The 16,449-nt window shown below is 38.5% G+C and overlaps 1 protein-coding gene across 2 annotated transcripts in view; it reads left to right on the plus strand.

The window, feature by feature from the left end:
* FAM135B (family with sequence similarity 135 member B) overlaps nucleotides 1-16,449 on the plus strand; it is a 1,359,155-nt gene that overhangs the window by 795,743 nt on the left and 546,963 nt on the right. The window contains exon 5 of one of the 2 annotated variants that reach the window (XM_078686705.1): nucleotides 4,905-4,984. In XM_078686705.1, the coding sequence (XP_078542831.1) occupies nucleotides 4,905-4,984 (80 nt within the window). Of the gene's footprint in view, nucleotides 1-4,904; nucleotides 4,985-16,449 lie in introns of those variants that run through there. The other variant, XM_078686706.1, reaches the window with a different exon arrangement.

A 16,449-nucleotide genomic window follows, 5' to 3' on the forward strand; every position in this document is an offset into this window, starting at 1 on the left:
CACTAAAATGGGTCTCAAGATATCTCCGAATCACTTGTTAGAATGGGAATCTGCCGGATTTTGTGAAATAAGGCACCTACTCATTCAAAATACGGTAATCAGTTGGCAGTTGGTTATAGATAGAACACACCCCAGAAGGCTTATATTTTTTGAATACTTACAACTGATTTATTTTATAAGAAAAGAAATAGGAGGCTTAAATACAACACCCAATGTCTTGTTAACAGCTTTATATGGGGAGAAACAGAAGAGTATTGGATTCTGGCATAAAAAATTAATGCCTTCCGGTTTATCTCCTATAATTACTGATCATTTAGAAAAGATAAGCCTCTCGCTACAGTGTGTTTTTTCAGATAAAGATTGGGAGGTAATATGCCAATTAGGAAACAAAGCCCTCCGAGCAGCTAATTATAAACGAATGTCCTTTCTCTCTCGCTGGCTGGCGTATTACACTCCTGAAACCTTACAGAGGATATTCCCTGAATGTGAAAATAAATGTTTTAGGTGCAAAACTAGGGACCAGGGGGGTTGGTATCATATCTTCTTCTCTAGTCCAAAGTTAGAATCCTTCTGGAAGGGGATTTTTGCAGATTTGGAGATTGCAACTGGGAAAATTCTATTACCAGAAGCGGAGGTGGCCCTTTTTGGTATCTGCAAAGAAAGGAATAGGTTCAATAAATCAGAAGAAGTGTTTATTTTTATTTCTACTGCAGTAGCTCGGTCTCTGATTTTACAAAATTGGAAATCTATGGTGATCCCATGTCAGTTGAAATGGGTTAATAAAATGAGAAGAACATGCAATTTTGAGAGAGCTTATGCAGGTAGAGTGGGCGCGATAGCCAGATTTGAAAGGAATTGGAAATATTTTGAGAATCTTGAATTGATAAAAGGAAGTTGATTATTTTATTTGAATCGATTTTTAGTGATTATTGCATTTGCACTTTAAAAACCGCAAATACATATTTATGTTGCTATGCTAGTTGCTCATGTACTTTATCGTATATACTAGCAAATTTTGCACGATATTGCATTCGCACTTTAAGAAATGTAATAATATCTCTGCTGCTATATATCGATGAAAGGTAATAATATTTTTGCTGCTATACATCGGCTGTTTCTGCACTTTATTGTACTAGTCACTTTATATAAGCTAATTTTGCACATTACTACACTAGCACTTTAGGAATTACAATAATATTTTTGCTATTTTAAATCGCTGGTTCTCGCACTTTATTGCACTAGCACTTTATAAACCGCATAGTAATCTTGATGCTTTTTATTACATGTTTATATATTAGTCAACTCAGCACGTTTTTGTACTAATATTTCAAGAATGGCAATAACATCTTTGTATATCCTCATTTTATTATAGCGGTAGGTTTATATGAATTATAGTAGAAAGTTCGATGTATAATATCAGTTGTTTCTCATGTACTAGCACTTTAATATCGCTATGTTATTGCAGTTGTTGTATTTTCGCTGTGGTATTCTATTGTCTAGGGTTGTCTCTTGTATATTGTTTGTAAATTTTTGTCCAACTATGAAGAATTTAATGTACCAATGTTTTCCTACGGCTTGTTCAATAAAAAAAAAAAAAAATAATAATAATAATAATTAACATATTTAATTAGTTATTATTAAATTACTCCCCACCCTATCCCCCTATAAACTCACAACCCACTACAGAAATTAATTTACTAATTATTATTTATTTATTCTTTAAATATTTATAATTACCAATTATATTTTAATTATTTACCAAATAATAATTAATTAACAATTATTATTAATTTACATATTTAATTAATTAAATTTAAATTACTTCCCACCCTTTTCCCCTATAAACCAACAACCCGCTAAAAAAATAATATAGTAAAAAGTAATGATTTATCAATTATTCAATTATTATTAATTACCAATTATAATTTAATTAATTAACAATTATTAATTAATTAACAATTACTATTATATTACATATTTATATAATTATATTTAAATTACTTCCCACCCTATTCCCCTATAAACCCACAACCCGCTACAGATTTATATTACACAATTATTACAAATTATAAAACACCTAATTTGACATATTTTTGTTGTCTATATTCTATCTACTCGATATTATGTCTAGTCTATATTTTTGATTCGATATTTTTGCTATTAATATCGATAGTAATCGATATTTTTGTAGTCGATATTATGTCTGGTCGATATTTTGTCTGGTCTATATTTTTGACTCGATATTTGTGTATGTCGATATTTTTGAGGTCGAAATTATGTCAGTGTACCGCCTGGGGAAAGCACATGCAAAGCAGGTTTAATGCCGTCCTCATCTTAAGGTTTTGCCTTACTGCCAAGAAATATCACGTCAAGTTGAAGTATGGGAATGGCCAAAACTAACATACAAAGAGTATGAAGTTCCTAAGTGTGTAAAATGGAAGATGACATTGCTTACCATGCATGTACGGAGGATACCATAGGTAACATACCTATAACTGGACAGACCAGTGGAATATAAATATTCAGGGGAAGTTGTGTGGCATGCTTCATTATCGGGCAGGTCCTCATTGGGCCGATGCTGATTTTGAGTTTATTTCTTCTATTTTTAGCGATACCGCACAATGCGCACCTTGCTCTGCCATATCTAAGGGGCATGTAATCTTTTCCAACAGGGTAAGAAACTATACATGATTTATAAGCTGCCCTTCACCGTGCATGGACATAGTGGGTTTACGATGACGTGTATATGATTTGTGTGTACCTTCTCTGGTTTGTCTTTGTGGATGGTACCATAGGAATGAAAGGAAATACAGCTATCTCATGGATAGACTGTTTATATTTTAATATGTTCCCAGGTATGGGATTAAAATAATGATAGGGATTACCTCCACCCATTCATGGTTTCTGTTTTGTTTCTACCAGTCTGGCATCCTAAAGTGAGGTGTAAGCAAAACAAAAAGAGTTACAACCCACAAAGATTCAATATATGTCAGATGCCGCCCTTATTATGTCAGGATCTATTGATCAAGAGTTAATAGCCATTATGGCATTGTGCTAAAGTGAAGGGGATCACGTCCCCGCTGATATATAAGTCCTGGCCAGTGGCATCTCCATGCAACCAAAACTTCCTTTGATTTATGATGTCTTTTTTCCAGCCACCTGAAAATCTGGTTCACAACAGAAAACCTCTTGTGTAGGCTGTTTGGCTTGTAGTGGGTAGTGGGGTGGTTCATCACCCATGTAATTATGTAATTTTTCATTTTATTCCCATTTAGGGACTATTTTAGGCTACGAGCAGCCCCTCCGAATGAGTCCGCCTCTGTCGACAGTGCTCCTTCTTGACTATGACCCTATCCTCAGTCAAGTAGCTCCCAGACCATTCCATTGTGTGATGTTTGTACTACACCTCATTAGAACCGCAACCACATCAATTACACCTTTATAAGTGTGCCAATCTGCCAATCTAGTCCTTCCCGTCAGCATATCCGATTTCCCTAGAAAAAAACGTTATACATTTAAACAGAACAATGAGTCAAATTTCACCAAAGTAGTGTGTCAAGGTTAGAAAAAACACACTGATGCTATAGGCATTAATAGAAAAGAACACATCTAATAATGGAATCAAATTGGATGGGGTGATAAACAGTTTAGATATTTGTTCTAGATACGAAATATCCACATTGACTCTGCTCATAACACGAGTGGCTGTTGCATAGACGAATCCGGTGTTTGTGTATCCATAGACGTTTTCAGTATTAAATGAAAATATTATGTTTGTTGTGAGATTGCCAGGGTTGATCCAGTGTTATAACTGAGGAATGAAGGGAATAGTGTTTAAAGCAGGTTAGATGAATTGAAAATCATGTCAAACGTTTTGTTGAACAAACTCATTTAGTTAGCGAAGGGAAAGTTTGGATGTGATGAGCAAAGAAAAAATTGTGGATACAATTCAGTTTTTCAATAATGGATTTATCTGAGAATTTCTCGTGGGCGTGCAGCAACACACATAGAACAAAGTCAGTGTGACAAAAAGAGGGTTGGTATTGAATGTCACGTAGTTGACAAAGTGGTGAGAAATTACATCAGTGGGGGGAAATCCGTAAAACACCGGAGCGAAAGATGAGAGCTATGGAATTTCTTTGGTGGTGAATAACATGCAAAGGGTTTTAGTGATGTCATTAGCACAGAAAAAGTGACATTAATTCAGATTTGGATTTTGGTCTCCATTTTAATTACACTATGTACTTTCAATTCTTTCTCAGTCTGATTTTTCACACTTTGGGGCTTATTTACAAGCCCCTTGCGCCGCTGGTGCGTCACTTTTATTGTGAGAAAAAAGTGAAGTAGCTGTGGTGCAAGGGGCTTGTAAATAAGCCCCTTTCTGTTCAATGCTGTATATCATTGCATTGCTTTGATAGCTGTCTCTAGTCCTGAGATGTACTCTGCCTACTACCAGAAACTTAACATTGTATGTTGCATTACCCTATTGTGGATTTAAGACGATTGCTTGGATACAATATCAAATGTGGAAGCTTTGGCTTATTAGCTACCTTATGTAAAGCTTTTCCCTTTACTTGCTGCAGACTGACAAGAATTAGGAGGAAGTAAATATACTAAAGCTATTTCCACCCCTTTTCCTTGGTGTTGTTGTTGAGACTGCTTTGGGAAGTATTACTGATTAATGCTACTACGATCCAGCTTCTAAGGCGATCTCTTTAACCTCCTGAGTTGCCTGTATTTACGCTGTGCTAGTACATCCACCCTAAAATCAGGCAAATGTTGCTGAGAACCTCTTATAGTTATTCATTATTTGATTTAGAAAAGCCTACAATAGTTTTGTCTATTTAACTGTATTTTTCTGTTTATAATGTTCTTGAATTTATTTGCTTACTTTTAATTTCCAGGTATTACCAACTAAGAACTGGTTTGAAAGTGTCTCCGCGTATTCCTCATAGACTTGTTGCTACACATACTGGACCAACAGGTAAATAACTTTTCAAAAATGTTGGAAAAAAGAGGTTTACATGATAAAATTGACGAATATTCATGCATAATGTCAAGAAGTTTCCTGACAACTACAGCCACCACAAGCAACAACACATACTTTTTGATAACCAAGCCTTAATAAACACAGATAAAGTATCGTTGCTGGCAGGGATTGTTTTTACAGGACAGAATATTCTAACATAAATGCTTTTTTCCTGCCCATCTGCCTTGGTTAATGCTTCATCTAATATTAATATATTAAATATTGCATATTGCTTCTCTCACAGCTTCAGTTCAGCCAGATTTATGAAGCGGATACTTTAGCTATGAATGTTGATGGTTGAATTCATCATCAATAGTGGGTATTGGTTTGTATATTCCCCAATGCCTTTAGTTGCTTTCATGGATGATCTGGTCCTGGCCACAAATTGTAATAATTTTACAATGATGACTTGTTCATGATCTACCAGAACTAAGCCTTTTCAAGGGGGAGCGGAGTCGCATACTAACAAAAGTTCCAGCTTTCTTTTACCTGGGAATCCTAATTCACTCCAGCGCAAATTGGAAACTTCTCATTTAAGACAAAAATTCAGATTTTTTGGGTAAATGTCTTCCTAATGTTTTTTATGGCACCGTTATCTGGGAGTTTATAAATGTTGAACACCTGCAGATTATTGAGAATAATTGTTTCCGGCCCCTCTTAGGTGACCCACAAAGTATTCTATCATACATAGTTCACAGGCTGTTGGGAGTTAGTTGTTTCTCCAACATTGTGGCCCTTTGTCCCCTCCTGTGTTGGGTAGTAGTTTAGATTAGAGTAGAAAAGAAACTCAAATGTGAGATCTTGGTAGATTGTCTCTCCCTCAATAAATCTCAACACATCCCTTGGCTAAAGTATGTTGGGGATTCTTTTGACTACCTGGGAGGTGTGCCCTATTTGGTAACCCAGTCGTTTTGGTTAAGTCTGCCCTGATTTGGGTAAAATAAATTACCTAATGCAGCAAAGAATTCAGGAATTACAAAAAATCTCAGTCCGGAGGTATGTCTTGCTGAAAAGTGTCCCATGCATGGAACCATACCTCACTTTTGTGATCACTAGTAACCATAGCTTTTTGCTGACAAGATTTAGGGAAAATCTATTTGTGTCTAGTGGCTCTCAAAGGATGGACGTATGTAAATGATTTAGGTTCTTGCGGCTGTGACCATGTGTCTCCGCAAGATGCCTTGCACTTTGTATTGTTTTGTAGGTTTTATGAGAAATCGAGGAAAGAATATGTCATCCCGCTTCTAAAGGGTTGAAACATCTGCCGAGTGTGTGACACTTTTTACCCATACTGCCACTTTTTTCCTAAAAATAGTGTTTTTAAATTGAGGTGTTTTCTGGCTGATTGATTTTATACTTATTATATTGAAACATCTTATATTATCATAGTATGTTTCTGTATGTTGCACTTATTTTATGATGTCTGTATCTTTTATGGTAACGTGCTAATCGAATAAAGGAATTTGAATGGGTATTCCAATATTTAATATTCCATTCCATCATTTTGCCACATTGCAGCATAAATGAATGGTTGCAACTATAAATAAATAAGACTTGGTCTCGCCCTGGCAGCGATGTACAATGCTGTCATGTGATATCTTATCACATGACAAACTATGAAGGGACTGCCATGGCTGAGCTCCTTATTATGTGCACTCTGACATCAGAACATGACAAACCTAGTCACGTGTAACAATTTATTAAAGGTGATTATTGATGTCGCCTGACAACTGTCCTACACCACTGCTACATTCAGTACTGCTGCTACTTGTTCCCAATATGAGGGAAGCTGAAGCACAGCGACCCAGACACTGGCTGTGTGCTCCAGGCGCAGTGTACAAAACATTTTGTTACATTTATTAGAAAGAGAGAGGGTGCTCATGTTCCATGCACCATCTTCCCACATCTAATTTACTGGAAAGCAGCAGTCTAAACAGACCCCTGCTACTGCTTAAAACACTAAAGTAGTTCAGGCTACTTTCAGCAAAGACATACCTGATGAGGGAAAATGGAAAGCAGATTGAGAAATGAAATAACTAGGAACCCACAATGCACTCCAAAAAAAATGTGCATGCACCGCAGCATTGTCTAGAAGTGGAAAAATGTCATCCTCTTCAAAGAGCTCTAAGGATTTTCATGGCCATGCATGAATAGCTGTACACTCTAGTCTGTTTTATATGCATAGGTCACGTTTGGGAGATATTTTTACACACTCGTGTTAATGCACGATGAGGACTTAATGGATTTGCTTTATCAATGAATGGATAAAGGTTTAGGGAACGTTTCTTGATATGTTAGGGGTTTATATGAGCACAGGTGTGCCTCCTTTTAAAAGAACCTCTAACTAGAGGGTTTGGTGATCCAGGCTCCGGGGTCCTGCTAACTCGCAGAAAGAATGCATAGCTCCTGGGCTGACAGTAGGACATCGGAGAACAACAGAGACTAGTAAACAGGAGAATGTCGGAAATAAAAGGAGATAAACACATTTGAGCTTAAGTAGCTTCATAGTGAACAACAATGGTCTTGAATAGTTCATTACATTATTCAAGTCAAGTCAAATGATCTTTATTCGGACATATAAAACATCCATAAAAGTACAAGGTAGCACACAATCCAATAATACATGATTAAAAACAGTATAAAACAATTAAAATAACAATTGATTGTGAAAGTGCAAAGTGCAAAAGTATTGAAATGCATGTGCGAGCCACTGACAAATCCTCACAGGGAAAGAAAGAATCAAATTTCAAGGCATGTTCATAGTTGTGCGGGAACGAGTGGCTGATAACAGGAAGCAACTTATTCTAAAAATAATTTCATCACAATTTAAAAGTAATATTTCCTTAAATGCTAGGTTGAAATCCGTTATTGCATGTTTTTTAAAATAAGGGATTAAATAGAATTTTGAATATCTAGCATTGAAACCACAAAAGAACAAAATATGCAAGAAAGATTGCTTACTACCATGGCTACAGGGGCATTGCATAGACTCTAGATTTTTATTAAAGCCCAGTGGAAAAGATAAGAGAAATCTGATGCTACCATCCCTAAGACGGAAAAGCAAACGCCTGTACCATCTCCCCAAGTTCTTTGTCAGGTATCTCTGCGGCAAGTTGTTAGGCCTGCTATCCTGGACTAGGAGGGGAATATATCTTATGATGGTAGGTTTGTTTAGCTCAGATTTTTCTCGCTCTTTCCGGTATAGATTAAACAGCGCCCCTCTTACCAATTTATGTTGCATTTTTTCAGTGGCCTGACAGGAAGTAAATAGGTGCCCCATACCCACACTTAATAAACTGTTTTTTACAGCCCTGAGCCAGGGTATGTCATGTGCCCTATCGCACTGTAAGCAATCTAGGATTATTTCTTGGGTCAAAAAGGCGGCCTGGTTCCGCCATATTTTTAGCAAGAATAATGCTGGTCTCGACCTGATGAAGTCCTCCACATAAAAGAGATTCAGCTCCCTATGACATATATAAGTTGGTCCTGAGATACAAGCCCCCAAGATCTTCCGGCAAAATCTATTTTCTTCGGTCTGGATATTGGCGCTATTGGAGTATCCCCATACCTCTGCGCCATAAGTTGCCGTGGGGAGGCATTGGGTTCTATAGATTTGCAGTAAGGGGCTTACTACCTCAGAACGTTTGGGTTGCTGAAGGCTAATTATGGAGTTGATTGCCTTAGCCAGTTTATTCCTCCCGTGAACCACATGAGGCTGCCGGGAATATGTGTTGGAAAACATTAACCCTAGGTAAGGAAAAGTGCAAGTGCTTTTTAGGGCATCGTTCCCTGTGACGATACGCTGGATGTTATGTCTCTTAGGCCCACACGACATTATATAAGATTTATTAAAATTAGTGCAGAGCCTGAGGTCCGCCATGTGGGAAACAAAACCAGTTATTAAAGTGCGCAGTGCTTTTGGAGTGCGGCCCATAAGAACCGCATCGTCTGCGTATAAGAGGCAAGGAAGTAAAGTGCCATTAATAATAATAATAATAATAATAATAGGGGGTCTTATAGAGCGCTTGGTGACGCACCACGGCGTGTCCCCGCGCTAAGAGGCAAGTGCTGCTAGGAAAATACCAGGACAGGGACCCAACTACCGGGCAAATAGGAAGGTTTTTAACTTGGCTCTAAAGGTGCGCTCTGAAGGTTCCAGGCGCAGTGCCACAGGAAGTTTATTCCAGCTTGAGGCCGCCAGATACCTAAAGGATCTACCGCCCATCCGTACTTTAGATACCTTAGGAATGGATAGGCGCCCCGAGCCGGAAGATCTGAGATCACGGGGGGCTCGTATTGTGTTAGCAGGCCCTGCAGAGGGAGGGGAGCCCTGCCGTTAACAATCCGGTGGCATGTGCATAGTGCTTTAAATTCCACCCTGCTTCTCACCGGGAGCCAGTGCAGGGCCTGGAGCGCAGCTTTAGATGATGCTCTTCTGGGTAATTTGAGAACCAGCCACGCCACAGCATTCTGCAGGACCTGCAGGCGGCTCAGGTTCTTCTCAAGAGTCCCCAGATAGAGCAGGTTGCCGTAGTCCATCTTGGACGTGACTAGTGCATGCACTAGAGTTTGACGGGCTTTGATTGGCAAAAGCTCCAAGACCTTCCTAAGGCTCTTAAGAATCCCAAAACAGGCACCAACTACCCGGTTCACCTGGGGTCCAAAAGTCAGCTTAGAGTCGAACCAGACACCTAAATTCCTCGCCTCTTGGCAGGGAATTGGTGCTAGTCCCAGGCAAGGAGGCCACCATGCCGCCGTCCAAGCCGCTTGGTCTCCCCCCACCACCAGCACCTCAGTCTTGCCTCCGTTGAGTTTAAGGCAATTGGCAGACATCCAGGCGGCAAGATCTTGCATGCATGCTCTGAAGATGTCCGCCGCGAGACTTGGTGCACGCGAGAGGGAGATGACCAGCTGCGTGGCCCTGTTGAATTATGGGGTTAATTAATGCTGGGTACATCGCTGGTTAACTTGGACAGAGAACTGCTTAATTCATTTATGTACAAAATAAAAAGCAGGGGGCCAAGACACATCCTTGTCTGACCCCCCTGCCAATTAAAATGTTCTCAGAAACCTCTCCTTCACTGTTTACTCTCACTCGAGCTTTTAAATCGCTGTGCAAATGAGCAAGAAAATGTACAAGGGCTTTATCCAGCCCATAATTCAACAGGGCCACCCATAATTTGGAGCGATTAACAAAGTTGAATGCTGAACTTAAATCCATAAAACCCAAATACAGAGGGGCTTTTTTGGCTATGATGTATTTGCCCATAATGAGATTCAAGTTCAGACATTGCTCCACAGTCCCCACATTGCTTCTAAAACCTAGCTGACAAGGATTTAAAATTCTATCCTCCTCACCCCAGACCCTTATCTTATTAAAGATGACTCTGCCTCCTTTAAAGCATGGTGGTACAATGTATGTCACAATCATAGACTTGATACTACTTTTGTTTTCCCTATTTCTATGGCGGCGAAACGTGCAAATTTATGGCTTCCTATTACATTATATCTTGATACCTGTGCCACTCGTTCATTTCGCCCACAGCCTGCCCAACAAGAAGTTTCTAAACCCCCTTGAATACCCTTTGCATTTCTTATCTCCTTTATTACATCTTTTTATGCATATATTTTTGCCTGCCCGTGTGTTGTATCTACTGTTTACTTTGTATTTCATTCTTAACCCATGATTGCCTTTTTGTAACTGCTTCATTATGCTATATTATTTCGTTACCTCTGATTTATATATGTATTATGGATTGACACCTTGTTTTCTCTGACTAATAAAATTCTTTTCAAACTAAAAAAAGATGACTTTGCCCAGAATCTTTAAGGTATTGTCAATTAAAGATATCAGACGATAGCAATTAGGGTTAAGTCTGTCACCCTTCTTAAAGATGGGGACAATGATGCTATTAGACCAGGTTTCCGGGGTGGGGGAGTCAGACAGGTTATTAAAAACATTACACAATAGTGGAGACCAGAATTCGGGCTCTGATTTGATTTGATCGGATGTATGACGTTACAACGCATACTTTTACTCCGCATACCATTACAACGCGGTATTTACAACGAATACCGTTACAACGCATAGCGCTTAGAGGTGCTGGATAGTGGTAAGTATAATTTTCTATTCCAACTCCAGTCCCCGTGGACACTAGGGAAGGTGTTGGATAGAAAATTAAACTTATTCCCTATCCTAGAGCGCCCCCCAGCGCAATGCGTTGTAATAGTATGCGGAGTAATGGTCGCGTTGTAGTGGTAGTGCGGAGTAAAAATTGCGTTGTAACAGGTGTATACCGATTTGATCGATAGATAACCCATCAGGGCTGGGGGCCTTGTTGCCAGCACTCTGATTTATCGCATCTTCCACCTCCATTATTGAAAAATTAAGACCCATAACTGGATAAATATCGACTGGTGTACAAGGTGCTGCGTAGATACTAGAGAAGTGATCTTCCCACGTTTTGCTCGATATATTACAATTAATGGGGGTGATATTTGATCCTATAGACCTCAAAGATTTAACCTCACCCCAAAAACCGGCAACATCTTTTAAAGTTGCTGTACGGGCAAGAGAATCCCACTTGTCCTTCAGAATTTCTTCTGTCCGAGTTTTGGTGGCTTGTTTGTAGCATGCTCTTAATGATCTTATTAGGGGCTAGTTTCTAGGTTTTGTTAAAAGTGCCTCCCTTAATTCCCGATTTGCTTTCGAGCAAGTACTGTCAAACCACCGAGGTTCTTTAGCGGGGCATCTGACTGGTTTGGAGATCTCCTCTTTGAAAGCTGCGCACAGGCGGGAAAAAGCCACTATAATTTCGGGGCCAGGAACATCAATAGACAAACAAGTGTCGATCAATTGGGGGTGTTTTTTCGAAATACATGCTGAAAGCCCCTTATTATCAATTCCCTTCCAAACGACTCTAAGTTTGTCAGTTGATACCATTAGATTTGTTGCCCCTATTTCTTGTCGCTTGTCCAGTTTTTTAACAGAGTTAAAAGTAGTCAAAATTGGATTGTGATCCCTATATATGGTACTGGGAACGTCTGCACTGGCTAAACAATCCACAAGTAGAGAGGAAACAAAAACATAATCTATGGTAGAAGAGCTCCCACGTCCTATATATGTTGGCAGGCGCCGTTCACCCATAGTACTGCAGGCTGTCTCCATGACATTACCTAAGTCACGGGTCGCTATGTGATTAAGCAATTCCTCCCCTCTTTAATAAGATGGCACCCGTCTAAAAGGGGCAACTGAATTAGAATTGCACTTGTGGATGTGAGCGTTGAAGTCGCCACCCAGTAAGATCCCATCTATTTTGCCATACATTTGTCCTTCCACAATTTTGTCAATAAAATCAAACAACCTTATAAAATTATTATTGGGTTGGGATAAGAAATCATTATTATAAAAATTAATTAAACATAACTTAATTCGACCTAGATAGATGATGACCTGGAAATTTTCATCATGAATGTCCACAGTCTTGGTGTGTCCACCTGCGGTGATTTTTACCCATAGAGATAAGCCTCCACTGGGTCGGCCCAGCGCAGGGCATGGTACAATTTGATTATAGCAAGTGTACCCATCAAACAGAAGACTACTAGTACACCAAGTTTCCTGAAACATTAAAATGTCAAATGTTTTTATCCAATCAGACCAATCGGAAGATGCCATTACATTATTATTTGAAATGCTTAATCCGAAGTCAACTATTTACTCAATATCATTGGCCACTATTATTTTTGTGTTAATGTGTAAAGGCTGTATCAGTGTCAATGAGAACTCACCATTTGGTTCAGACTGTGCATGTAATATTCATTTAACGTGAAATATTTGAGTAAGGGGAAGAGTTGCACGTGAATTAAACAAGGTGCTACATAGACCTTTATCTGTCAATGTGTCTGCATTGACTGCCATTGCCAATTACAATCTTGGAGTGGAAGGAATGCAAGTCCATAAAAATGGAGGGGGCAGAGATGCATAATTAAGTAGCTACAAGGTGCAGGAAATACCGAAATGGAGCGAGAGGGGATTCACAGAGACAGTGGTCAAACTTTGGGCTTGAGCTATTATTGTGTGGTAATGGTAAGCCCTCTAAATTCGGCACAATATTTTCATACTACAGATGCATCAACTGTCTCAGTTTCCTTCTCCAGGGGTGCTACACTGTAGGGAATTCCACAATTAGAAATGTCCTCTAGATATTCCATTGTCACCAAACCGAAACCAAACTCTAAACATCTAATAACGTTCTAACAAAGACTAGCCTAAAAATAGCTGGAATTCACTATATCATTGCCATATGAATATTAAAGGAGCAAAAACAAGAAATAATACTCTATCAGGAACAGAAATAGGAGTAATGTCCAACTTGTCTCCAGAGATAGTGCCTTATAATATTTTTCATTTAATTGACTTTTTACATGTACTTTTGAATAATATGTCTGCATGAGGATCTCAATCCTTATGTGCTCAGTTTATAAGGAGTGAGCTATGAGTGGAAAAAATCTAGCAAGACTATGAGCAAGAAACTGTGGTCTTTATTTCAGCTGCAAAGGGGCACAGCACAATCACCGAGGCAGCATGTAACTAGACTCCATAATGCGTTGTCATTTCGCTGTCATTGTTTTTTCAGAAATGTCAACATTTCTGACCAGAAGCGACACTATGTCATACGTGCCCAAATAACTAACCACCTCAGGCTTTCGCTAGCTAAACTGTCAGGATATCGAACCACACCCCTACTAACAGCAGAACTGCTGGGGCCTCTTCCAATCCAGAAAGCAGCTAAAAATGTATCTCTCTTCTCCACAAAATAGGATCTCAACTGTTACAGGCCTACTTCTCATTATCATGGAATATACCACTGGCCTTTGCCCCTATTCAGCACTTAGCTTCCAAGCTAGCTTAGTGTTAAATAAAATACATTTCAGTTCTTACTTACCCGATTTTATATCCCATGGAAGTTCAAAATGCAACACAACTGTGAGGTTCACTAAATTGGAAGTTCACAACTTGCCCCCAAATCTGACTTGTACTTGTCAATTCCAGGATGGAGAATTACAAGCAAATTGCATATGCCTTCACTCAGTCTGAGGGAGTGCTAATCAGAATTGTGAGCAATTTGCAACCACGATTTGTAGAGGCAAGCTTCCTCCTTAGGCAAAATGTGCGCTCTACATGTTATTACAAGTGTGAGTTTGCACCCAAATGGGATTATCTGCCCATTGTTAATCAGAATCATCCAGGTTCTTGTGTTTTGGATTACCTAAAATCCTGGATTGAAAGCAATATTTCTGCTTGCAGATGGCACTTGGTGCACGTATTGTCAGAAGTAAAAATACTTTTGACTGTTAGGTTTTATTTGTAAACCCCTGTGTCTGTTCAGTATGTATTAAATCCCCCGATAAAGGAATCCTCCCCAGTAGAGAATGCTCTAACAGAATAAAATTCACTATAAGGTATTGAGGCAGAAGTATTTCCCATAAGAATTCTTAATCGACTGAGAATCTTCCAAAAGAGAGCCTACAGCTTTCATCACCATTCACAAGCTTTTTTGGCAATACTCAAATGTAAATCAAAGCCAAAGTCCTGAATTTAAGTTGTTCAGTGTCAGAGGTTTTTGCTTTCAACCACTTCTTCCTCTTCAGTTTCTTGTCAGGCCCATGTGCAACTATGTGCAAGGCTGCAAGGCTGCAACAAGCTTTTAAAAGTGACTTCTAACGAGTAGCAACTTGGACTGGCATACACGTAGACCTCAATTACAGGTGCCTCAGACAATATAGTCGTAATTATTTCACCCAATTAAAACTGGTATCCAATAATTACAAGTATTTGGTTTAAGTATTTATCAGCTGAGATAATTATCAAATATGTCGGGTTTTACACTACAAAATGGTGCCCAGCATTCAGACTTTGATGGTTTGTTTGTCCACCAAAATATCAATGTCCCAGTACTTACCAGGCCTTTTCCACTGTTTAGTTTTAGAATCTTCAACAAAGGGGACATCTTGGGGGCAATCGCTTTACACACCCACTAATTACTGAATGTGCCTCTTACATGCCTTTGTGAATTGGACCAAAAATATAACAAAATAAGAATTTATTGGGAATATTCAGGGAATGTTGTTATACAACTACAACATATAGAGAGGACTGTCCACTCTTGTAGAAAGTTGTATGTTTCATGGCCAGTTAATGAATGCGTTAATGAAGCACTCCTATTTTTAGAAAGCATATATATATTTTATATAAATCCTTTACTATAATGATATTTGTATTCTTATTAAAAGATTGGATACTGATCATCGAGTAGGGACAGTAATGAATAGACATATATAAATCTGAAGTGAAAGCTGCATTGATGGCTTGTAACTTAAAGGGCGACCATTATAAGTCTAAATTGCAAAGGTTTTATTCGCTGAAGGATCAGCCCAATTCACTGGCTCAGTTGCTTTTTGGCTAAGTCTGCACCATAGTACATAAATACACATGCTTACTGGGTCAAAATGGTCAGTTATTCCCCTCTCCGTGACTGACTGGTGGATTATACAGTCTTAGATGTAGCTGAAGAGCAGAATATATGGCCTAAATGAAACTCTAAAACAGTTTGGGTTTAGCAGACCTATACCACACAATAATAGGCATGACATTTATTTGTTTGCTTTTCACAGTAAAACAGCTAAGATTAAAGAATTAAACAATATAACAATAAAGACTCTTTAAATAAGCAAAGTATATTCTATTTATATACCAGTTACTACCCCTTGCGAGACATTGATGCGATTTGCGGCACATTGCATGCTACTCCGAAACACAAGATTAGAAGTAAATAGTTAATAGATTAGTAAAAGTTTTTTTTTTTACTTTCCTTTGTTTCAGTTTATGCTCTTGATTTCCTGTGTGTTTGGTAGAGTTTAGAGAAGGTAAGAAATGATGAGAATGGTAAGTAAGTAGTGATCGTGTATATTGGGTGACATGGCTAAACAAGCATTGACATAGCCAATAGGTCTCACTTTTGGGACCTTAAATTGTTTAGCCAGAGCTATTGGTTGTGCCAATGTCTTTAAGCTATGCTGTAGAGCAGTGTGGCTGCTGTGTAGCATGTTTAAAAGTTATAACACAAAAGTGATGTAAGCATTTTGTTACCATATATTTAGCCAGTAAACTATTATTTATTTAAACTTTAAACAGACTTTTGATTAATTGTTTTTGAATGTATTTAAATAATTTCACACAAAAAATTCATATTTAAGACCTCTGATTTTTTGATGGTTGGTAGTATGTTTAAGAGCTTAATGTCAGTTAGTAAATAAGTACAATAATGTTGCTTACAAAGGAATGAGAGGCTAGTAAGGAACCGCTCTTACTATAGGTTAGATCTCGAATGTACAACCCGCTGCATGACTTTGGAGGACAC

The sequence above is a fragment of the Lissotriton helveticus genome, chromosome 4_1 (assembly GCF_964261635.1).
Source record: "Lissotriton helveticus chromosome 4_1, aLisHel1.1, whole genome shotgun sequence".
Classification (NCBI taxonomy): domain Eukaryota; kingdom Metazoa; phylum Chordata; class Amphibia; order Caudata; family Salamandridae; genus Lissotriton; species Lissotriton helveticus.